This window comes from Zingiber officinale, chromosome 1A (genome assembly GCF_018446385.1).
Source record: "Zingiber officinale cultivar Zhangliang chromosome 1A, Zo_v1.1, whole genome shotgun sequence".
Lineage (NCBI taxonomy): Eukaryota > Viridiplantae > Streptophyta > Magnoliopsida > Zingiberales > Zingiberaceae > Zingiber > Zingiber officinale.
The window spans coordinates 111,078,870-111,104,718 of NC_055987.1; the positions used below are offsets into that span (position 1 = coordinate 111,078,870).

Here is a 25,849-nt window from a genome sequence, read left to right on the forward strand (position 1 = left end):
AAGCGGAAGGAGATGAATGTGGAAGAACTCATTGTTCGACTTCGCATCGAAGAAGACAACAAGAGTTCGAAGAGAAAGCTATTCTCTCAGGCTACTATGAAATCCAATGTCGTCGAGCATGGTCAAAGCTTGAAATGGAAGAACCCCAAATCTTCCAAGATGGGACCCAGAGGAGGCATCAGCAAAAAGAAGTTCTCTGGGAAGTGCTTCAACTGTGACAAAGATGGTCACAAATCTTTGGAGTGCAGAAAGCCGAAGAAGAAGCAAGAGGCCAACCTGAACGAGAGACCAGAAATGGATGACCTTTGCGTTGTGGTCTCTGAGTTGAACCTGATTGGTTTAAACCCGCGGCAATGGTGGATCGATACTGGAGCCACCAGACATGTGTGCTGCAAGAAGGAGCTGCTCCACAACTTCGAAGAAGTCACTGGAGGCAAACTATTCATGGGGAACTCAGCAACCTCGGACATCATGGGTCAAGGAAAGGTAGTGCTGAAGATGATCTTGGGCAAGGATCTCACTCTAAACAATGTGTTGTATGTTCCGGAGATTCGAAAGAATCTAGTATCCGGATCACTGTTAAGTAAGCATGACTTTCACATTGTCTTTGAGTCGGACATAGTTGTATTATCCAAGAATGGAGTGTTTGTAGGAAGGGACTATGTATCTGATGGGTTGTTTAAGCTCAATATAATGGTGATTAGGCCTAAGATAAATAAAATTAAAAGCTCTTCCACTTATATGCTTGAGTCTTCAAGTTTGTGGCATGGTAGACTAAGACATGTTAACTACGATGTGTTGCGTAGATTAATAAACATGCAAAGCATACCTACATTCCACCTTGACCCAAAACACAAGTGTGAGATTTGTGTTGAAGTGAAAATGACAAGGTCATCCTTTCAACATATTAAAATAAGTAACGAACCACTTGACCTAATCCACACTGATGTGTGCGACCTAAAAGGTACGCCAACACATGATGGTAATAAATACTTCATCACTTTTGTAGATGATAACACAAAATACTGTTATGTGTATCTTCTCAAAAGTAAGGATGAAGCTATAGAGAAATTTGCTCTCTATAAGAATGAGGTTGAAAACCAGTTTAATAGAAAGATTAAGGTGGTTCGAAGTGACCGAAGCGGTGAATATGTATCACCGTTTGCTGAGTTGTATACTGAACATGGGATCAGACACGAAACAACAGCTCCTTATACTCCTCAGCAAAATGGAGTTGCTAAGCGAAAGAATCGAACTCTAACGGAGATGATGAATGCTCTTCTATTGACTCTGGATTGCCAGAGTCCATGTGGGGGGAAGCTGTGTTAACAGCTAATTATCTTTTAAATAAGGTGCCCCGAAAGAAAATAGATAAGAGCCCTTATGAGTCATGGAATGGAAGACAACCGTCCAACAAATATTTACGAATGTGGGGGTGTCTTGCCAAAGTGTTGGCGTCTGATCCGAAAAGGGTTAAATAGGATAAGATAGGATCAAAGACTGTTGATTGCATATTTATTGGATATGTACATAATAGCAATGCTTATCGATTTTGTATGTATGAGTCACACATACCAGAGATACACAAGAACTCGATAATCGAATCGAGAAATACCTCGTTCTTCGAGCATATGTTTCCATATAAGACCTGAGAGGATGCTAGCTCCTCAAAACGGGCAAATGAAACACAAGGCGAAAAAGAAGATGATGATGATGAACCAGTTGAGATTGAGCTTAGACGGAGTAAAAGAGCTCGGGTAGAAAAATCCTACGGATCAGATTTTATCACTTTTATGCTGGAAAGTGAGCCCCGGAGTTACTCAGAAGCAGTAAGCTCGTTTGATGGACCTCACTGGAGAGAGACAATTGCATCTAAGATAGAATCTATCTTGAAAAATCACACTTGGGAACTCGTGGATCTTCCTCCAGGAAGTAAACCACTAGGTTGCAAGTGGATCTTCAAGAAGAAAATGAAATCAGATGGCACAATCGATAAATACAAGGCCAGATTGGTAATCAAAGGATACCGACAACGAGAAGGCCTTGATTACTTTGATACATACTCTCCAGTGTCGAGAATAACTTCCATTAGAGTATTGTTGGCTATTACCACTCTATGGAATCTCGAAATACATCAAATGGATGTAAAGACAACCTTTCTGAATGGATATTTAGAAGAGGAAATCTACATGGACCAACATGAAGGGTTTTCTGTGCCAGGATAGAAAAACAAGGTCTGTAGATTGGTGAAGTCAGTATATGGCTTGAAACAAGCATCAAAACAGTGACATGAGAAATTTGATAATGTCATGAAGGAATGTGGATTCAAGATCAATAAATGTGATAAATGTGTCTACATGAGAGTCATAGAGAGTGACTATGTCATCTTGTGCCTCTATGTAGATGATATACTTATCATTGGAAGTAATGATAAGATAATAAAATCTACAAAAGGTATGTTGAGTTCAAGATTTGATATGAAAGACATAGGCCTAGCTGATGTGATTCTAGGAATCCAAATTCTTAGAACAACAGAAGGACTTGTTCTTAGTCAGTCTCATTATGTGGAAAAAATTCTTGAGAAATTCACCAAGGGTGATACTGCGTTGGCATGAACGTCGATAGATACGAGTCAACATCTATCGAAAAATCGAGATAAAAGTCTCTCTCAGATAGAGTACTCTCGAGTAATTGGAAGTCTGATGTACTTGATGAGTTGTACACAACCAGACTTGGCCTACGCAGTAAGCAAACTGAGTAGATACACGAGTAATCCTGGTATTGAGCACTGGAAAGGGATAACAAGAGTACTGAGGTACTTAAGGTATACTCGTGAATATGGACTGCACTATACAAGATATCTTGCTATGATTGAAGGATACATCGATGCAAGTTGGATATCTGATATAAAAGACTCTAAGTCTACTAGTGGATACATATTCACTCTAGCAAGTGCAGTCATTTCCTGGAAATCTTCTAAGCAAACCGTAATAACCAGATCCACAATGAAATCTGAGTTTGTAGCTCTTGACAAATGTGGTGAAGAGGTTGAATGACTATGATAATTCTTAGAAGATATTCCTAGATGACCGAAACCTATGCTGGTAATTTGCATATATTGCGATAGTCAATCAACAATTGGTCGGGCACAGAGCCATCTGTATAATGGTAAGTCTAGACATATACGTCGTAGACATAATACCATTAGACAACTACTCTCCACAAGAGTTATCACTGTTGACTATATGAAGTCAAAGAATAAGCTAGCCGATCCGTTAACCAAAGGGTTAAATCGAGAGTTAGTTGCAAGCTCATCATAGGGAATGAGCTTGATGTCGTTGTCAGCGATCAGTGCAAAGGACACCCAACCTATGCTGACTGGAGATCCCAAGAACTAGGTTCAAAGGGACAACTAATCTGCACTGACTAGACACACTGTGGGGGATAACCTAATGAAATAGTGACTAGACGAGGGTAAGCTGATGGGTTTTTAATTATCAAGAAGAGTAGATGACAACTCTTGAGGGATCACCTATGTGAGAAAGAAGTGGGGCCACTTCGAAGAGAATTGGAGACACAATTCTTAGAACTTTTCACAGAACCAGGCGTGTTCATGGCCAAGAACGAACACACTCATAAGAACTGAGTTATATTATGGAGAGTCTTGGGTGATATTTGTCACTGCTTACACAGACGACAGTATAGTTCAAGGACATCGTGTCTACTATCAGCCAGTAAGCAACCAAATCTTCACAAGGGAAGGTTCAAAAGGTAAAACCTACCTATCCTATACTTGACTCAACTGCTGAATGCTATCACTTACCCTATCTCCATTCATGTGGAGGATTGTTGAATAAGTGAATGGAGAAGAAATGGAAGAGGAAAGATGCTCCATTGTGAATGAGACTTTAGTCTCACATTGGAAGTTTCAAGGCGTTTTTGTTGGTTTATATTAATTCACATACATTGAGGATGTGAACAAATGCATGGGGAGAGGCTCTTTCTCACGTGTGGGGTGCATAGGAGGGGTGCAAATCCAGGGCCCGGATTGTACTGAATCAAGTTGACTCGTGTACGAGTGTGACCTGCGCACACGAATGCCGGACCGGTCAGGGCAAAATTTGCCCAAGTGGAACAACCAATATTTTTCCACGTAGATCTTTTTTTGCTGTGAAACGGATGCATTAAATTCAAGATTAATGCAGAATAAAATCGGCCGAGTAATAATGAGTGAAATGGTGGCCGGTTCACTGCTCGACTAATAATAACCATTAAGATCATTAACTATGGTCATTGATCCAAGCTCCTATATAAGGAGGCTCCGATCATAGGTAGAGAAGACACAACAAGCAAAGCAAAGGCTCTCCATTTTTCCTCCTCCTCTATCGTGCAGCTCCTGCTCGGCAGAGTGCCGGTGGTAGCATTCGGGTACCACTCAGCTCGCTGTGACCACCAGTGCTTGGTCGGATTCACGGTCGGTCGTTGTATTGTGGGAAACAGATGACCCTTGTAAGCCTCGAAGCATAGCCGGAGGTGAGCGAATCTGTTTCATGGAAACTACGACTCGCAGGCCCCGGTTAGCTCACCCGGTCGGTCTCTTTGTCCGACCGACAGACTTCTCTGTCAGCTTGAGATCTTCGCCCGGTCTGTCAGCTCGCTCCGGTCGGCTAGTCAGAGACTGGACAGCCCGACTTGTCTGCTCGGGCGGTCTGCCTCGCCTGACCTGCCTGTCCAGACTTGTCTACTCGGCTAGTCTGTCTTTCGCCAGACCTGTCTGTCCACTCGACACCAGATCACGTGGCCTGCCTCTCATCAGGCCTGTCTGCCCGCTCGGTCAGTCTGTCTGCCTGCTCGATCGACCTTTCTGATCTACTGTGCCCGCTCGTGCTGCTCGGCCGATCATCCCGATCTATCAACATTGTGCAGACTGCCTTCATCATTTGGTAGAAACCAGCCCCTGCTGGCAGCTTGAGATTATCAACTCAGGTCATCTCAGTTATAAATTGAATTTAATTCGAATATTTAAATTCGACTAATATATTATATATCTCCGATAACATATTATTTGTGTCCAACAAGTAATTTCCAATGGTTAAATTATGTTCTTTCATATGAATTTGTGTGAAGAACCTTGATGTCATTACTCATCAGCCGTCGGATGCACGAACCATATGATTGATGGCGCCTGATTCAAGTTGTGCGGCATTCGCTTAATGAGCAGCTCGACTAACAATTTTAGTTGGTACATATTTGATGACTTTTTTAAATTTCATTTATTATGTATCAAGCTTAATTTAGTAATCTTAATGGAGATGTAGATTGTTATCTGTTGGTGCTCAAAGCACCTAATCAGTCTTTTGTGTTTTGATATTTAGTAAAATTAAATTATGTTATATTCTAATAAATTTAACTGAGTATATAAGAAAAGTAATAAATGATCTTAGATAAGATGAAAATTTTAGTTAAAGCTAGATAAAGAAATCTTAGTGGATATTAGGTAAGTGAAAAGTCTTACTTATGATAAGGTAATGAAATCTGGGTCTTGGGAATTGAGTAAAATCTTGACAGATCAAGGACGTCGGATAAAATCCTAGGGTAGTGGGCACTAGGTGGAAGTCCTAGGGGTCGCAAACACTAGGCGGAAGATTGGACGGGTCGGAATTCGAACGTCCAGCTGAAAGTCTTGAGGTCTCGGATACTAAGCAAAAGTACAGACGGTCTGGAGGACCGATCTGATAAAAGGTAAACTCTCTTGAGATGAGTAGGTGAGAATGCATTCCCGATAGAGGGAACAGTAGACATCAGTCCGACCTAAAATTTCAGTAAAACTTAAAGTCAAGATCGGACAATCCGAATACTATAAAATAAGTTGCTATTTTTATTTCCATTTTTACTTTTATGCTAACACTCATGCAGGAAAGAAGATGTTGGAAAAGGCTCGTCCAAGCACTGGACCAGGTCCAGGTACCCGCACGTGCTCTAGGCATCTGGGTCAAGGCCTTCGAGGGAGCACCAGGCAGGCACTCGAAAAGTCCAAGCACCCGGAGTTGCTCCAGGCGTCCAGACTAGCAAAAGTCATCCACAAGATAAGTTGAAGCGCGTTGACTGGCCAATCCATGTCAATGGTCCAAGTGCTCGAAGAAGGTCCGGGCACCCGGAGGTGATCCAAACGCCCGAACATGGATAAACTTCAAGAATGAAGTTTCAATGAGAGCTCGCTACGTCAGCACACTCCAGCCGCCCAGGAGGGGATCCAGGAGCCCGGACAAGGCTATAAAAGGAGGCTTTGACGAGCAACTCAAACACATCAATCCGAATAAGTTTATCTCCTGCGCGCTGCTCAATTGACGACTCTACGAAGCCCAAACATTGTTTCGACGATGACTACGCTCAAGATGTCATCTTCTAAGTAGTCAGTATTTTTTATTGTTCAAGTTACCCAAACACTGTACTCATATTCAAATTGCATCTGTAACTTTCCAATTGATTAGTGATTGTCCAACGAAAATACTCTCACGTGCGGGTCTTGAAATAGAAGTCATTATAGGCTATGAACCAAGTAAAACTTGATTTTGTTATAGTTTTATTTGCTTTTACTTTCTATTTCCACTGCATATTTATTATGATAAATTATTTTCTTAAAAAATATAAAAAATCTTGAGCGCTATTCACCCCCTAGCGTAATGATCATACGTTATCTATCAACTATTGAGATTTAAAACCATTGCTAAGAAAATTAAATAGAACTTTACGACAATTAAAGAAATATTTTTGATCAAAATGATTCATCGAAGAAAAAAAAGAAAAAGAAAACTAACGATAAAGATCTTTTTCACTTAAGTTTTATTTGTAAATGGACAGCTTCCAAATGAACTATGTCGAAGTAGGGTAGTCCCGTGACTATGATATTATGATAAGATATTTAAATTGTCACCTAAATATCTATAATTCAATCCCAATTATAGTGTATTTACAGGAATTTTTCCTTTAAATGGGACGCGCAAGTAAAGAATATTGGGCTTCTCCACTATCCGCCATGAATACTTTCTAATTTACTCTCATGGTCAAATTGATCATCCCAGAATTAGTCAATAAAACTAACTAAATTTATCGTTTTTATTTTTATGTCGAGGGTAACATGTCTAAGCATTATATTGGGTTGTGTTGATGCTTAAGTTTTACTTTGTCAAGCTAGGTAAGGGGAAGTTGGGATCCAATTACCGTTAGTTTTGCCACAAATATCAAATTTAGTTTACATGAATTAGAATCATTGATATCATTTCTTCAAATTATTTTGTGATATATAGTTTGATCCATTTTTGTTTTGTTTTTTGTAATACAAGACTACCAATTTAATTCGATATTTCAACAAATAATTTAATTGATAGAATTAAATCGAACAATTTATAGTTTTCAAAATTTTGAAATACATTTATCTACAAATTAAACAAATGTTTGATCCTTTTGGGGGAACAAATGCTTATTTAATTTAATTGGTACATGTTGTTTGAATGAAAAGAGAGAAAAAAAGAATTTAATAAAGATAATTTCAATCCATCAAGCAATTTTATAGAGCATTTTGATAAATTAATGAAATTAATTAATTTTATCGTTTAAATCCTTCAAAAACAACTTATTTTTAAATTAAAAAAAATTATGTTATCTTACCAAATAATTTGATTTTTTTAATTATTAATTTGGACGTGTTTTGAACTAGAAACCCGATAAGAAATTGATTTGGATGCATCGACTGACATATCATAAATAAAGTTACGTTGCTATAGTAAATGATTGGATAGATGAGGATTTCAATCTCTTCTATGATATATTATATTTGAGAAGTTTAAATTATTTGTGAAGTTGATCAGTCCATCATATTTAATTACGTTTCTTGATTTATTTCGATGATCAATAAAAATTTTTTATAAGAATTAACCAATCAAATTAATTAATTGGATATTTATATGGATGATTGCTCTAATATGTAATTGTTAGTGAGCTAAAAAATCTTACTGGACATTTGACCTTCCCCGAATAAAGGATTAGTGTGCTAGAAAAAAATACTTTCATGATTTTTCTCCTTTCAAAGAGAATAGGGCCACTAGCTTTCACCTTTTCTCTAATTAGTTTAACAGAGTTCCATAATTTAATTAATTTGGGCCGATAAGGGTCATAATTAACTAATTAAATTTCAGGTGCACAAAATGGAAATGACGTTAGAGTGAATAATCCAACAACTTAGATTTATAGTTTTAAATATTTTATATGAAAAAATTAATTAAAGGGAAGATCTGTTTTCACGAATTCAATTGAGCTTTTACGTGTGAGCAAGGTTTGATTCAACGGGCGTGAAATTAGACAAAATTTTTCATGATTTATTTATATTTAATCATGAAGGCGACGATACTGAACCATTTAGAGGGAGCGATATCAATTTTTTAGCACATAGAAAATTTGATTTATGGAGAATACAATGAATGCTCCATTTTTATTTGTATGAGTTATGTGAATGATAAATAAGAAATACTAAAATATCTCACTCACTAAAACTTACTTTCCAAAGATGAATTTATAATCTACCAAAACAAATATTCCTAGAGTTAAGTTAAAAGAACAAATAAGGAGTATTAAAAGAAATGTCCGAATTGGTACGCCATGCTGATCTTGTAATTACTACAAACTACACCTAAATAAGCCACTGTAACGATTAGTCATTATGATCACAAGTCAAAAGCTCAGCAGACAAATTCTTTGTACAACAGTTCTTCAAATGTAATAAATTAGCCTACATTTATACAAAGGTAACAGCAAACAGGCATATATTTAAGATCTATCTCCTATGTGCCGAAATGTTTTTCAGATCACCAAATCTCAGTTTTGACAGAACATTGTCATTTCAACGACGAGAAGGATAACTCTGTATCCGCATCAAAAGTAGCTGGCTCATGCACCACTGTGCTAGAAACCGAAAAATCAACATCGTAAAAGGAAGAACAAGGATCAGAATTTTTTTCAGAACCCAAATTGACTGGAAGGTTGTCGATAGTTTGAATCTGCTCAAGCGTCTCTATAACTTGTTGCATGGCAGGTCGGCTAGTAGGATCCCAGGTAACACAGCTTTTGGCAAGCTGCACTGCAAGAACTGCTGCTTTTAATGGGTATTGTCCACGGAGTTCTGGCTCCATCAATCTAGTCAGAGTTTTATAATCTAAGAGACATGAATCAACAACTTCTTCATAGTTGGGCGAAGCTGTTTTGAGTACACTTTCAGACCATTGTTGTTTAGTTGTGCTTAAATCTTCCGTGATCTCTTTGCTTGTTCCACATTCTTGTGTTGAGAAATGTCGACTTGTTTCACATTCATCTTTGGAGCTCTTTTTGATTGTGAGGATTTCATACGCCTGCTTACCGGAGAGCAATTCCAGCAACAGGATTCCAAATCCATACACATCAACCTTCTCGTTCATTTTTCCTGAAGTACAATAAGAATGATAAGTATCTAATGTAATCAGTCATAAGTTGTATTCTGCATGAAGATACAGAGCACTGGTATAAAGCCCAATAAACAAGAGTGGAGGAATAAATAATATGCTATTGGCATGAGAGAACATGGAAGACAATGGGGAGGAGTGGCTTTTTCAATAATCATGATTATTACCGTCGGCAAGATATTCAGGAGCAAGATATCCATAGGTGCCACATACATCTTGTGAGAGATAGGATTCCCTCTCAGTCGGACCATACATAGCCAACCCGAAATCTGATAGCTTTGGATTGAAGTCCTTTGGGGGAAATGCATCAGAAATAAGCATTACCCAAAATGAATTGGATCCAAGAAGTACAAGAAAGAAATATATACATACAGAGTCAAGAAGGATGTTGGCAGCCTTAATATCCCTATGAATGACATGAGTTGTGTGTAAGTATGCGAGACCTCGAGCGACACCAACTGCTATCTTTACTCTCAGCTTCCAAGGAAGTGGTTGGAAACGTGTTCCTGCTCATGTAGAAAAGGTTGTGACTTGTCATTGAAACTGACGAGGACAAGAGATATAAATTTGGCATCTCTAATGTCGTGGCACAGAAAAATTATCAAAAACTGAAAGAAGGTAATTATTTGCATTAAGCCACAACATTGGTTTCCTTCATCTAGTTAAAGATAGCATATAATGCATCAAGGATCTCAAAAAAGATACTCTGAAATAGGTGATCTTTTAAGCTCCCTTTAGGAATGAACTCATAAACAATACTATTTTCCTCCTTGCAATAGCCCAACAGTTTGACAACATTAGGGTGTAGCAAGCGCCCTAGATAGTTTAACTCGGCCTGCAAAAGAAACATGAGGGGAAAGAACTCGTTTAAAAATTTTAGGCAGTGAATGTAACAATGGATAGTAACAACAGAGCATACGAAGTATGAAAGCTATACTCCATTAAGTGATCTAACTTCTAGAGTTGACACTGATTACAGTAAAGAACTCATTGTTGAAGATCAAATTAAATAAGAATCAATATGTGGCAAAACTTGATAAAATATAGATGGAAATTTGTCCCGAAAAAACTATGAAATATAGTTGGATTTTACAATCTCTACTGTTGGGACACACTAATTCAGCAGGATCATTGAATATAAAACTGTGGATATTATTCTGTTTGATTTTCCAATTCTATTGTTGGAATTGGAATGCACGAATTCATCAGTATATAAATAACTTAACACTTTGTAAAGTAGAATATACTATATGAAGCTTATAAGATGAACATTTGTGAATTGTGAATCTGAATAATAGGTACATGTTTGAACTACTTGTCAATTGTGATATAAGCAAGTAGCTAACAGAAGAATTTGTTGCATTTGCAATACCAGTCAGTCCAATGAATCAAATGTTGATCTACAGAGCTAGAGTCTTAAATAAAACAAATTAAATCAAAATAGTATCTAAATCCAGTTAAAGTAAAAAAAAATATATTCACTAAAATAGGTATCAGCAACTACCTCAAACTGCCGTGATCCATGTTTAAAGGTATCAACTCGTCTCTTGACAGCAACAGTAATCTTAGACGCATTACTTGCTCTTTTCTTAAGGAATAAAGATCCACAACTCTCTCCTTTCAAGGAACTATCATCAATCAAACCCTTATAGACAATCCCATATCCTCCAGATCCAAGAATGTTAACATCACTGAAATTCATAGTGGCACTCCTCAATTCCTTGAACTTGAATTTCCGAAGAAATGCATTACCGATGGCAAGTCTATCTGTTGTTGCAAGTAAAAGTCCTGCATGGGAACTGAAATGTTAGGTCAAAGAACTATTGTAATTCATATTTGAATAACCACTTGAGGCATAAATAGTGGATAGGATTTGCCCCGCGAGCTACTAAATGGTATCAATGCTTGTTTTGCTCGCCCAGGATGGCAAATTAAGTGGTTGAACGTGCACACCTAAAAGTAAGTTCTTGTAAGCATGTATACAAATCAATGGATGATTCATATCAGAATCCAGTCTTAAATGATATCTGATCCAACGAATTGAGTTAACTTACAACCCAATGATTCAATACAATCAAATTGTTGCAGATGAGTGGTGTTTTCTATGTGCCTTATCAATAGGATCCTTAATTGAAAAGCTAGAACCATCTTTCCAATATATTAGTCTTGATTCATCTGTGCAAACATAGATCTCCATAAAACAAAAACTGAAATCCCAAACCCAAGGTTTGGCAGTGTAGGTAGATGTTTTTAGTGAGCATTAATATGTTGCATGATTGACGTGGCCATATGTTTCTGTCTTACCCTAAGTAAGACAAACAAAAAGTACTGCACGACTGTTAATGTTGATTTGCTAGTAATTATTTCCAAAACATGTTTATTATCTAATCACTATTCCCCAAATCTCCAGCTTAGTTTTTTTTTTTTTACACAAATAGGATTTAAACCTTGACCTCCTACTCTACTCTGATAACAGCTTAATATTGATTGGCTAACTACTATTCCCAAAAGTTCAAGTTGTTAAAAAAGGGAAACTTTTATATTATATTATTAACAAGGATAAAATATAGATGAGGTTAGAGGAGGAAGAGGAGACATGAAAGAGGACATGAAAACAAGAATAGTGGAGGTAGCTAATAGGAGAGGGGGAAAACTTCAAGAAAAAGGATTTCCAAAAGAAAATAACATGGATTCAATATCATCAGTTGATGTCACCTTCTATACATGGGTTTTGTACTAGTGATAAAATAAATAGATTTGGAGTTAGTCATCTTCAAAAGGATCCCTCACCACTTCATTCATTCTATCCACTCAAGATATTAAAATAATAATAATAATATGAATAATAGATCCTGAAAATATCACCTTTCTTCCCACATATAAGAACTAAAGTTGAATATAGGTGCTCCAGTCAATATAATAATATTGAGAAGGTTATGGTTTCAAAATCATTGTCGAGATTGAATGGCAAAAATATCTTACTGATTCTATCACATCAATAAGATTAGTGAAATCAGAATGGGCAGAAAACATATTAAAAAGAGAAAGATTAATGCAAGTAATTTAGTCTGAGATTAGAAAAGATAATAAAATAAATTCTTTAAAATGATATTATGTATCATTAAATACCAAATTATTATTAATATAAGCATTTTTTTAATATAAATTGATCAAATAGATTAATTGCAAATAATAGATAATCATACTATCCATGATATCAGATTGTTATCATATATATTAATATTGAATTAATGTTATCACGTAAACTCAAATTAAATTATGCTTGTAATATTATTGGTTTATGATTATGGGAAATTTAAAAATATTCAATTTGACATTCTTGTATATGGATCTTTTATGCCGTAGTTGATTTTGACTTAGTAGGTGTTGAGGAAAATTGTTGCACAGGGTCATAGGTGAGAATGAAGATGGGTTTGAAAAAAACTAGCAAGATCAAAGCTCATTGAACCAATAAACTTGAACTAAGAAACTTTCTCTCATTCATGGATCTCTAAATCTCAAACTAGTTCCTACATCATCATCAAACTGTATTTATCCCACCTATTTGGATCAATTACATGGATTTTGTTTCGCAATTGATGCAAAGTTAACAAAGATAGTGCTGAAGTCCACATTGGCAAATATGTAGTCCAAATTTGGATTTTGTAGCTCTGCCACCACTTGCTCAGCCACCCTCATAATGAATTGGATATTTCTAAATGAGCTACTCAACTATACCCAATTTGCTTGATAAACATCCTCATTGACCTTACTAATACTAGTTGATATTGGTAATTTGGTTTACGTTTCTTTAAGAATGACCCTAGTCCCTATATTAAACTGAAACATAAAACTTACTAGCTAGTGATTTTTTCTAGTCCACACAAGTAGCTACAGAGTACAAACTCAATTAGGTTAAATGTCATTTTTTATACTTTTCAAAATCAACATAGAACATCATTTTATGTGTCTCTTGCAGCCTTTTTATTTAGGCCCAATATTTGAGGTGGTTAAATAACTTTTCACTACCAAAACCCAAGGGAAAAAACTCCTACATAATATGAATTTCCAACTATCTCACAGCAATTGATAAATAACATTGCTTGCCTTGAAATACTTCAAATGCTTGTTCAACTACAAATTATAAAAGAAAATTTTTAAGTATGGTTGCTTCATACATAAATCACCTGAATTAAATAAAGCATCTTGCACCTTCTTGTCTACTTCATCCGATTTATTGACACATTGTTCCAGCTTGATGCTTTTTGTTTGTTCCTGAGAAACTAAAATATGAGAGCTAATGAAAAACAAGAAAATGACAAAGGAATAAATTGACAATTTAAGATTATGTGGTATTTAATGAAATAACAAATCATTGCATTAGACTTACATGTTTCAAGCATTTTTCACAATACAGTTCATACATCTAGTAAAGTTTCAAGCATTTGTTTTATATTGATGTTCCATTTTTTGAAGTTGGGAAAAAAATCAAACTCTACAGGTAGAAGGATCAATTTTACACAAACAAATTCACTTTCTCCTGTCACTTCACGAAATGTGCTTACCATACCTTAGGTGAGTAAAATTTAGAAAATTTTAGAAAGTAACTAAAGTAGAAAATCCATACTCGGCTTCTCTGGATATCCACAAGAGTTATGAGTGGAATAAGGTTCAAGTATTCAGTAATCTCAGACTGTGCAGTCCTGAATTGTTTAATAATTTTCCATCCCATGGCCAACAGATACAGATAATTGCAGTCGTGGCAACTGTGCACAAGAATGTAAGACCTCCTCAGTGCATCCTCCAAAAGCTCCAATGGTTCTCTAGTAGAAGGATGCTTCTTGAGCTCTGTTATTCTGATCTGCTCCAATAGGTTACCAATCAACTTCAGCTTCTGTGCAAATTTCTGGCAATTTTTCTTGTGGCTGCGCGCGGTTGAGGCAGCCTTTGCTATCATGCGGATGAGGCTGACAGCATCTAAGCCAGTCAGCTGTGCAACATTAGCTGCATCCCCAAGCCCCGATAACGCCATTGCCTGCACATAAAATCTCAAACATAAGCTATAAAAGTTGAGCTTCCAAGCATGTTGAATAAAACAAAGCAGCACCAAGGAATTAGGCATGTCTTCTGAAAAGTTGAGCTTCCAAGCATGTTGAATAAAACAAAGCAGCACCAAGGAATTAGGCGTGCGTGCGTGCGTGTGTGTGTGGTGTGTGTGTGTGTGTTACCACTTACCAGTTGGGTCTGAATAAACCAGGGAGAGCCTACTGGGGCCTGATTATCAGTTAGATAGCTTGCAAACCTGCCCCATGGCAAAGGGCTTTCTTATCGCTTGGATGAAGGTTGATGCTTGTTGATAGTTTACTCACCTCCATGCTGACTTACAAGGCTTAGGTGCCCCTACTGCTTCCTAGATCCTCGATTGAGTGGATTGGAGCTTTGCAAGAACTACTGGCAGCATGGGCAGGTGAAGCTGTCGGCAGCCAGATTTCTTGCTTCTTGGGATCAGGTATACCTTCCTCATTCTTGGAGAGGTTAGGGAATTCTGAATTTGTCCCAATCTATCCTCCTGAAAATGGTGGTGGAAGCTCCTATTCTCACCCCTTCTTAGGAAAGCAGTGATGAAGCATCTTCTACTTAATTGTACATGTTGAACGCTGGTGCAGATTACTACCGATGGTCTGTCTTATGGAGGGGCATCTTTCAGGTCATAACATCTGTGCTTTAAGGCCAAATCGAATCAGTAATGAACATAGTTTTGCATCCTGACATGGTAGATGGTTCTGATGTGGACGCTGAGGTGGACGCCGAGGTGGACGCCGAGGTGGACATCGCTATAGTTGGAAGCGAAGTAATTACTACCTAATTAGCAATTAGAAATAAATTAGCTATTGCCTAATTAGTAGAAAATAAATAATGACTTAATTTAACTACTGCTATAGTAGGAAACAAATAATGGCCAAATTAGCTTTTCTATTTTTGATTCCTTGTTTTCCTTTATGGTTGGTCTTTCCTAATCTTGTCATGTTTGACTCCTTATATAAGGAGTGTCATTATTAATAAAGGAAGGGAGAAAAATTGAGCAATTAGAACTTTGTCTAGGACGAGTCTGCCCCCTTGAGTGATTTGGACTCTGTTTAGGACGAGTTTTTTTCCTCCTCCCTTCCCCCCTTACGTGTTGCATGACCAAGTACGGATCCGGATCTCGACCTGTGACTCGATCCTATACTCGGGATCATATCAACTTGGTATCAAAGCCGGTCATGGGTGACACGGATCCTATCACATCCAAACTCGAGGCCTTCATGGAAAGATTGATGTCACAACAACAAGTTTTTATAGAGCAAATCACTTCCCGCCAGCAAGGACTAGAGGAGTAGATTGCTGAGATTTCTTGTACTGTTCAAGATGCTAGACGACAACCTTTGCACACAGACAACCCTACCAGCGCAGAGTATGGCCCTTCTAGCGGCTCAGAGGTCAGACCTGAACTGCCAACTAGTGGCACCATGATTCCGCGATACTCAAAGATGGAGTTCCCCACCTATTCTAGAGAAGGGGATCCGCTGAGCTGGGTTAAAAGGTGCAAAAAATTCTTTACCAGCCAAAGGACAATAGAGGCTGACAAGGTTGGCCTTGCTGCCTTCCACTTGGTAGGGGAAGCCTAACTTTGATTTGATCAGGTAGAGCAAGAAGAGCTAGAGATGACTTGAAAGTAGTTCAGAGACCACTGTCATATCCGCTTTGGCTCGCCCCTAAGCAATAACCCTTTGGGAGAGCTAGCAAATCTGAAGCAGACAGGCTCTGTAGAAGACTACCAGCGCCAATTTCAATCTCACCTCACTCGGACCTCGGACCTCCGACCACAACAACAAGTTGACTTATTCACTGCAGGGCTAGTCGAAGATCTTCGTATCGACACCGAATTGCAGAAGCCTGAAAACCTAGGCATTGCAATGAATATGGCCAGAGCACTAGAACAGAAGCAGTGCTTCTATCAAGGTGGGGGGGCTGCTGCGCACGAATTGGGGCGGGACCACAACCAAGCTCAACACCAGCAGTGGAGGCCCTCCTTTGGCGAAGACCAGGACCCCGGACATCAGCAAGGAAACTCCACCTGTTTCATTTTTCAAGCGTCTGACTCGCGCTGAGATGGCAAAACGGAGAGCCAAGGGCTTTTGTTTTAACTGTGATGAATCCTACTCCACGGGTCACAAGTGTAAACGCCTGTTTTGGATTGAAGTACTTGATGATGACAGGGAAGATGAGGAAGAGGGGGAAGTGAATTCAGAAATTTCTCTTTATGCTATTAGTGGCGTTATACCCCGCTTTCGAGCTTAAGGACAAGCTCAATATCGAGGAGGGGAGTGATGATGTGGACGCCGAGGTGGATGCCTTTGTTGAACATCGCTATAGTTGGAAGCGAATTAATTACAACATAATTAGCTATTAGAAATAAATTAGCTATTGCCTAATTAGTAGAAAATAAATAATGGCTTAATTTAACTACTGCTATAGTAGAAAACAAATAATGGTCTAATTAGCTTTTCTATTTTTGATTCCTTATTTTCTTTTATGGTTGGTATTTCCTAATCTTGTCATGTTTGACTCCTTATATAAGGAGTGTCATTATTAATAAAGGAAAGGAGAAAAATTGAGCAATTAGGACTCTGTCTAGGACGAGTTTTCCCCCTTGAGTGATTTGGACTCTGTCTAGGACGAGTCTTTTTCCTCCTCCCATCCCCCCTTACGTGTTGCATGACCAAGTATGGATCCGGATCTCGACCTGTGACTCGATCCTATACTCGGGACCATATCAGGTTCCAGTGCTGCAAGCTGCATTATACCTTTCTTGAATTGTATTTAGCTTGTTCTAGCAAGAGTGTCACGATTTGGAACATCTCCTCTAATAGTTTCCTACTTGGCCTCTCCTACCACCACCCAATGGAATTTTCCCTCATTTCAAGGTCTCTTATAATCAGCTTCCCTATTCACTAGCAATACAGATGATAGCACAGTTTCTTCATTAGATCAACCTATTCCTCTTGTCCTTCAAAGGCTATCAGCACAAGCACTTTCTTTACTCATCCGGTCTGGAAGTCATATACACCCAAAATGGTGTGAATCATCACATAGATGATCTCACACATGAAAAGTCGAATATAGTGTTATAGAGAAAAGGTTTAGTGGAGCTTGGCATGGAGTGTGTCTTATGTTATATTGGCTTTAATGAATCTCTCACTCACCTGATTACCATTGTGACTTTGATACACAGGGATGGTTGATTCATTCAAATGTTTCCCAACTCTTTCAGTCAGAGTAAGCTGGATTTTGATTTTTGGGCTGACTTATTCTGTATATTGGAACATGCTTCGTTATGAGCCTTCAACACATGCACACAAGCTTGGATAAGCTCCATCTGGCTAAAATAAATGATGATCTTTAGAAAAAAGAAGGCAGTTCTAGAGGATGTCTGAGCTCATTAGCAACATTTTCTACACCTGTGGTTTGTCGGACTGCAGGATTCCCTCAAAACATATCAAATTGTATTGGTTTTTTGTTGGGAAGCATTGTAGACCTTTTGATTTCCCCCAATCAGCAGGATATTGATTACATGGCAATTTTATATTAACTCTGTTTGAATACTGTTCCCTACTCCCTAACTAAATCTCAATAGGGTGAACTATGATTCACCCTTTTCTGTTTTCAAAAATAAATCAACAAATAGTACATCAGCCATGGGTTCAACTAATGCCTGTTAAAAAACCCCTAATACTGATTTAAAAGTCAATATCATCTTATGATCCAAGATGGGCCGACAACATCCTGATGAATATACTAAGTGATTTGATATGCTCGAGATAAAGCCAAACTAAATTAGAGTAAAATTGAATTTTACCAAGCACATCTACCTCCTGTTGTTTCGAAGTATTATAGGAAAGGTTTTTTTTTTCTGAAAAAAAAAACTTATTTTTCTTATTTATTAGATGAAGCATCTGCATGTCAATAGATAAACCGATAGTTCGGAAGTTGCAAGAATGAATTAGAAGGGGGAAAGCTGAATAAAACTAGTGACAAGTATGTAGTTCCTCATACCTGAACTAGGGCACAGGACTGACAGAACTTGGGGAACCCGGTGGACAAGTCGTTCAGAAGTAATTAAGAATCGCCGTTTCTATCTGATTCAACCATTCGAGAACCTGAACAACAAAGAGAAATGTAGGGGATTCACTTTCCCCGATCAAGCTTGATAGGGATGAACAAGCCGACCCAGATGAAGTCAATATCTGCAATGTTTTTTTTTTCAAGGTTCTTCCAGTTGCCACCCGACTAATCCTCGTCCACTAAATAAATCCAAAAAGTACACGGCTCCAGACTCGCGACGATTTAGTCGCGACTGCCAGACGTACTTCCAAATCTCAATTTTTGATTGTCGAAGAGAGTCTTGATCATAGTCAGCAGTCAAACTCAATTTTAAATTTGTATAGGCGGATAAGGATGTAAAGTGAGAAAGGCAAAATCTCCAAACAATTGCAGTTATTAAAAATAGGTGTCATTGGACTAAATTGACCATTCAAACAAAAAAATTTCTATTCTAAGTAAACAATGGTCCAATAAGAAAATCGTTGAGAGGACTCTTCCGATAGCGGAGCGCAGAGGAAGCGACAGCAGCATCCATGGCGGCTACTCATTCCGCCAGCAAATGCTTCCTTGTCACCGGTCCTCCCGTAATTGTTTCACCAAATCTGTTGTTTCTCTATTTTCTGTTGATCTCACGGTTTCTAGATTCGCAGGGCGTGGGGAAGACAACCTTGATAACGCGGGTTTTAGTTCCTCCTCAATCTTCCATCCCCTTGCCCTCTCTCTGTTTTCATTTGGTTTTCATGTGGGATGTGGCCCAGGTGAGGTGAGAGAGGGCTCCGATCCAGGCGGAGACAGAAATTGAAGTGGTTAAAAGAGACTAATGAATAATGACGACAGAATTTAACCGGACTAATAAAGGGGATTGTCTTAAAAAATTAGGGAGGATGAAATAAATAATTAAAAAAAAATTAATTTGCAACAAATTTTTTCTAAATTTCTATTGTAAATTCAATCATTTAAGGCTTTTTTTAGTAAATTCAAGTTATATATTATTAATTTTATAAAAATTTAAAAGAAAATTCAGTGACAATTTATACATTTTTAATTCAGGTATTCAGATTTTAACTACCTAATTAATTTGGTATGTGAGCAGCCTATTGGTGTAAAAAATGGTGTAAAAAATAATATATAATTGAATATAAGTTTTGATGTTGATAAAAGATTAAAAATTAAGTCTATTTAAGTTTTAATATGCTTAACAAGTTTGCAGGAAAATTCTAGTTGAGACTATGTCGGTCGGTGGGACTGGGTAAGGAAGTCCTGGTCGATGAGACTCAGCAATAAGTCTTGGCAAATCAAGGATATTGGACAGGAAACCCTAGGTCGAGAAAGTTGTTAATCATACTATAATTATGTCTATGCTAACTCTGTGATGTAGGAAGTTAAAAATGGGAGCTAGCCGAAAAAGAAAACTCTGGGGGCAATTGTGGGTCCAAACGGCCTAAGTTGAAACGGCCTAAGTTGGTCCAAGTGCCTGGATTGCTCAAAGTCTAGATCATATCTAGATGAGGTGGCACGCTGTGATTGGGCGATGCACGTTAACTTCCAGGCACGCGGAAGGAATCCAGGCACCCGAAAAGCGATAAAGTTAACACGAATAGAGTTTCATCTAAATGCAGTCATGTCAACGGTCCAAGTACCCGAAAAGGATCCAGTCACCTGGAATTGGATAACTCACTGATAAAGGTGGATCGGATAAGCCATCCTAGAGGTGTTCGGGCTAATCCAGGCACCTGAAATCACCTTTGAAAAGGTCTTTGGACAATAGCTTCAAACCATCTCTTTAAAGCTACGCTTTCACTGTAGGATCAATGTGCGCTAGAGGATATGAATAGCGCTCATGGCTTTTACGTTGGTTTTAAAATAATAAAAAAGAGTAAAGACAGCGGAATAAAGAAAAACAATCACAAATATAAGTAGGATTTACTTGGTTCAGAGTCTATGACGACTCCTACTCCAAGGCCTGCATGTGAGAGTGTTTTCGATGGGTAATCAGTAATCAATCATAAAGAGTACAACTACAGTCTTAAATGATTACAAGTAATTTGAAAAGTAAAGAATTACGACGAGTTTGTATGATGAAATCTTCAGTAGAGTCGTCGTCGAAGCTTTTGGGTGTCATAGAGGCTTTATCGAAACAGTGCACAAAAGTGGAAGTTGCTTAAAATGTTGTTTTTTTAGCCTTTGGTCGAATGCTACTTTTGTAGGCTATTTTGGGTACTTGGATTCCTTCCGGGTGCCTGGACCATGACGTAGGTCTGTCCAATCAGCGTGCTCCAGCTTGCGACAAGATAAAATTTGTCGTTCTGGGCGCCTGTACTAGCTTCGGGAGCCCAGACCGCAAGGGCGTCTAGCCCACGTCGGGGTTGCTGCTCGGTGAAGGTATCCTAGGAGCCCGAACTAGCTCCAGGAGCCCGGACCAACTCCGGGCGTCCGGAGTCTAGCCACTTCATTTTCTATAAAATAAAATTAGTCCAGGCAATAAACAATATATATAATATGAATTTGACAGCCTCTGACTGTTCAATTCTGACTTTGAGTTTCACAGAAACTCTAGGTCGGACCGACATCTATTGTTCCCTCTTCAGGGAATGCGTCCTTACCTACTCCTCTCAGGGGAAATTATCTTTTGCCAGATCGGTCCTCCAGATCGTCTAGACTTTTGTTTAGCGTCCAAGAATTCAGGACTTCATGTTGAACGTCCACTCCATGACCCATCCAGACTTCCACCTGGTCTAGTTTTTCGAATTTATGATCGGTCCAAAAATATGATCTAGTTTTTCAAATTTATTTTTTGAGTTTGTGTTTTCTTTGTTTTTCGAATTTGTTATTCAATTGTTCCTTTTGGTTAAACCTAGAGTTATTTAAGGAAATTAAATATTAGCTTTCCTTAAAAAGCTTTGTCTAGGCGGTGGTGGTTGCTCCCATATCCAAGAAGGTCATGTGCCTCGCCATGTAGTCTTGGAAGCCAATTTTGGAAATTAATATTTAATGAAATTTATAACGTAGGTGGATTTGAATCAATAGTGTTAAGTTCCGCTTGTGATTCAAATCTAAATCATTAAGAACAGATAAGTTAAATTTGGAATCAATGATGTTAAGTTCCGTCTGCGATTCCTAATTTAACTTCTAAAGAACACAATAGGTTATTTAAGGAAAGGTTTTACACTTGCACAAAATTTTTGTATAGTGGAACCGGTACGATTTTCCTAGGACTAACCAAGAAAAGAAAAAGTTCAGAATCGTCAAATAATAATAGAGCATATAAGGACAGATTCCATGTTAACGGATCCACTTACCAATGGCTTGTCACCCAAGGTATTTCATCAACATGTGAATATGGGGGTTCTTCCTTTTGATGAAGTATCTATTATGTAGGAATATGTATTTTGTGTGATGCTCTATATTCATGAACACATATTTTGACTTATTGAATATACTGTAGATTTTCTATATGTGTGCATGATTTTAACTTTCTCTAGCATACGAATATCATATTTACTATTATAGTTTTCCATTTAGTTTTTATAAATATGATGTGGACTCTATTTCGAGTCATAAGGTTGAATCATGATTTACCATTGCGGGTTAGCATAAGATTTGGACCCGGTTTGAGTCAAAAAGAGGAATTATTGAGAATAGATACTTATAGATCACATTTCGTACCATTCTTATACTACACATCCACATTTAATATTTGTCATTAGTGATATTAGTACTATGATTACCGTTGGATCTTATTGCAATTATAGTAGGTATGATTTCTTTAGTCTTGTATTAATTGATTTAATAGACCAGATTGTTTAAATAGGTATTTAACCCATAAAGCTTGACATGTTGAGCTCAACTAAGAGGTTGTGTGGTGTATAAGGAATCAAGTATAGCCTAAGTGGAAGATTGTAAAATTAAGTCTACATGAATGGACTAAATAAAATTAAGTCCACGTGAGTGGTCTAAATCTCCATAAAATGGGCTTACACTTGATTAATCCACACACAACTAATTGTCATTAAAGAAACTAAACCTCAATTAAGTGATCTAGTGCTTATTGTATATAAAGGGAGTTTGCATTAAATGGATGTGGATTTAATGTGTAGATTCATTAATCCAGTTAATTAACATTGATGAATTATTAATGAGGGATGGATTTTATGATGGATTATCCTCATAGGTTGGGCCGAGTATATAAAAGAAGAGATGTGATTCATTTTAGAGCTTATTGAATCGCGCTCTCTTTCTCTTGATTCTTTTCCCTCTTTGAGAAGGACCTTCAGTTGTCGGGTCAATCTTGTGGAAAACTCTCACTGCATTTGCAGGATCTTAGCTTTGGCAACAAGTAAGAAGCAATAGTCATTTGCAATAGATTTAGGTCAGCTATTCGCTAGCTGTTATTTTGATTTTCGATATTGGTTTAAAGATTGATGATAGCTAGATCCTATTGTAGATATATTCTTTTGTTCATTATTGATGTATTATAATTCTAACCATTCAAAATTCGGCAAAGATGTTTGGGATACACTTTTTGACCATTGTTGTTTAGTTGTGCTTAAATCTTTCGTGACCTCTTTGCTTGTTCCACGTTCTTTTGTTGAGAAATGTCGACATGTTTCGCTTTCATCTTTGCAGCTCTTTAAAGTTGTTTGGGTTACAATTTCTGACCATTGTTGTGTAGTTTGTTGAATTTTGTTTTAAATTCAAAACATTATTTTTTGGTAGTGTTTTTAGTCCCACATTGCTAAGTGGAGAAGCTTGGAAGGGCTTATATAGGAAGCCCTTCAATCCTTGCTAAGCAATGATAAGGGGACCTACACGCATGCGTGGGCCAAACCCAAATCGAGTAGATTTGGGGGGTTCGAGCCGGAAATCCATAAACCGGGCGTCACGTACGTGATTAACGCGCGCAGGGGGGGGTGCAAATCCCCAGCCCGTGGGTCTTGCGCTCACAGGCGGCCCAGTCTGTTTTTGCTGGTTTGGTTCAGTCTGAACCAAATCAGTTTGGTTTCGGTTAGGTCTGAACCAAAACCAAACTAGACTCTGGTTTTCGGTTTTGTTCCGTGTTCCGCGCGCGTGAGGAAGGGACGCGAGACGCGACATTGAGGCGCGTTTCCTCGCTAGCGAAGCAGTGCTTCGTACCTCCTCAGGGTGAATAAAATGGGACTTACAGCGCCTCTTTTCTTCGCACTCAAGCCTTGAGCTTTCTCCTTTCTCCCTTCTGTGCGATTTCTTCTGCACTGTTCTGCTTTCTTTTCGTTGAGTCTTTCTTTCCTGTCCTGAGGCTCGGTCTTTTCGGCAATCTGAAGTTGGGTCCGAGTGTCGCGTCCGTTTTGGAGTGCACCTACGGACGAGACGAGCGGTTGTCGGATCTTGGGGGAATTTTGTCGGGGAGCCTTTGCACCGTGAGGCGGCAATAAATTCTCTAAGGACAGTCGGTGTGCCGACGCTTCAACCGGATAACTATATTCTAAACCCTACTCCTTTATTAAGCTTTCTATTGCATGCTAGTTTTTGTGTCAATATAATACTGCTGTTTATATTGCTTTAACTTTATTTACAACATTCTTAGAGAATTTATTGCTTGTATCAATAGACATGATGAATAATAGGGTAATAGGATCTGATGAGGCTAGTGCTAGACCCGAGAAATTTTACGGGCAAAACTTCAGACGTTGGCAACAACGGATGAAATTTTGGCTTACTACCCTAGGGCTATTCTCCGTTATAGAAACAGACCCTCCTTCACCTACTGAAAAGGAACCTGCCCGTAGTACTGCCTTAGAGAGGTTTAAGCAAAGGGATTATCTCTGCCATGGGATAATCCTGTCTGCCCTCTCAGACGCACTATTTGATGTATACTGCTCAACCTCTTCAGCTAAAGAGCTGTGGAAATCTTTGGATAAAAAATATAACTCCGAAGATTCTGGTTTAGAAAAGTATACTGTGGCAAAATTCCTGAACTTCAAAATGGTTGAAGGCAAATCTGTAGTTGAGCAGACACATGAATTCCAAGTTCAAATTCATGGTCTTGCTGAAGGAGATATGCCATTACCTGAAAAATTTCAGGTCTTGTCTATCATCGAAAAATTGCCTCCGAGTTGGGAAGATTTTGGCATGACTCTTAAATATCGGAGAGGTAAAATCTCTCTAGAAGATTTGATGATTGCCTTAAATATCGAAGAAGAACATCGGAAGCAACATAAAAATGATGATACAAGAATGCCTATGGATTTTATTCCAAAGGCAAATGTAGTAGTCTCATCTGACAAGAAGAAATTCAAAAATCAGAAAATGAAGAACAAGATGAAACACAACCCAAAGGTTCAAAAGAAAACTGGAACTAAACCTAAGTCTTGCTGGGCATGTGGACGGGTTGGACATTATGCCAAATTCTGCCCTAAGCGAAAGGACAAGAACCAAAGCAATACGTCCAACACCAAGGCACAAGTAAATGTCGTGACTGCTAGTGACGACACCAGCGATAGGTTTGTTACCTACAAACCCGAACTAAACTTGATCTATCAACCCAATGAATGGTTAGTTGATACAGGTGCTAATGTACACTGTTGTGCTGATCGATCTGCCTTCCTTACTTATTAGGTAATTGAAGGCACTTCCGTGACCATGGGGAACCATTCTGCAGCCAGGGTGTTTGGGATAGGACAAGTTGACCTGAGGTTCACCTCTGGAAAAGTCCTGTCACTGCATGAGGTGCATCATGTTCCAGCGGTTCGTCGAAATTTGATTAGCGGATCAAAGTTAGTTCGTGCTGGTTATGAGTTGAACTTCAAATGTAATAAAGTTGTAATATTACATTTAGGAACCTTTATTGGAAAAGGTTACCTTAATGAAGGTTTATTTAAACTCAATGTAGAAAATGCTACTTTAAATAAAACTTCTAATATTGGTTGTTCATATAACATTGAGTCTTATGATATGTGGCATGACAGATTAGGACATGTCAATTTTAATACCGTAAAAAGGATGATGAATCTTGACATGATCCCTAAGCATGCTATAAATGATAAGAAAAAATGTGAAATTTGTGTGCAATATAAACAACCCCGTAAACCCTTCAAATCAGTTGATAGAAATTCTGATATTTTAGAATTGATTCATACTGACTGTTGTGAGTTTAACGGTGTAATAACGAGAGACCATAAAAGGTATTTTATTACCTTCATTGATGACCACTCTCGTTATTGTTATGTTTATTTGCT

The 25,849-nt window shown here is 38.1% G+C and overlaps 1 protein-coding gene across 5 annotated transcripts; it reads right to left on the minus strand.

Annotated features, from left to right (window-relative positions):
- Positions 1–8,691: 8,691 nt before the first annotated feature.
- On the minus strand, positions 8,692–19,322 carry LOC122028495 (probable serine/threonine-protein kinase PBL11). 5 transcript variants are annotated; one of them, XM_042587351.1, is made up of 9 exons: positions 18,588–19,322; positions 14,861–15,349; positions 14,119–14,526; positions 13,679–13,766; positions 10,996–11,279; positions 10,197–10,326; positions 9,864–9,997; positions 9,659–9,782; positions 8,692–9,472 (listed from the first exon to the last, which is right to left on the minus strand). In XM_042587351.1, the coding sequence occupies exons 2-9, from the start codon at positions 14,864–14,866 to the stop codon at positions 8,892–8,894; spliced, it is 1,755 nt and encodes a 584-aa protein (XP_042443285.1). In that variant the 5' UTR covers positions 14,867–15,349; positions 18,588–19,322; the 3' UTR covers positions 8,692–8,891. The 5 variants fall into 5 exon arrangements, with proteins under 5 accessions (XP_042443285.1, XP_042443277.1, XP_042443294.1 ...); XM_042587343.1 differs by having other exon boundaries at positions 14,861–15,353; XM_042587360.1 differs by lacking the exon at positions 14,861–15,349.
- Between the last annotated feature and the right edge of the window lie 6,527 nt (positions 19,323–25,849).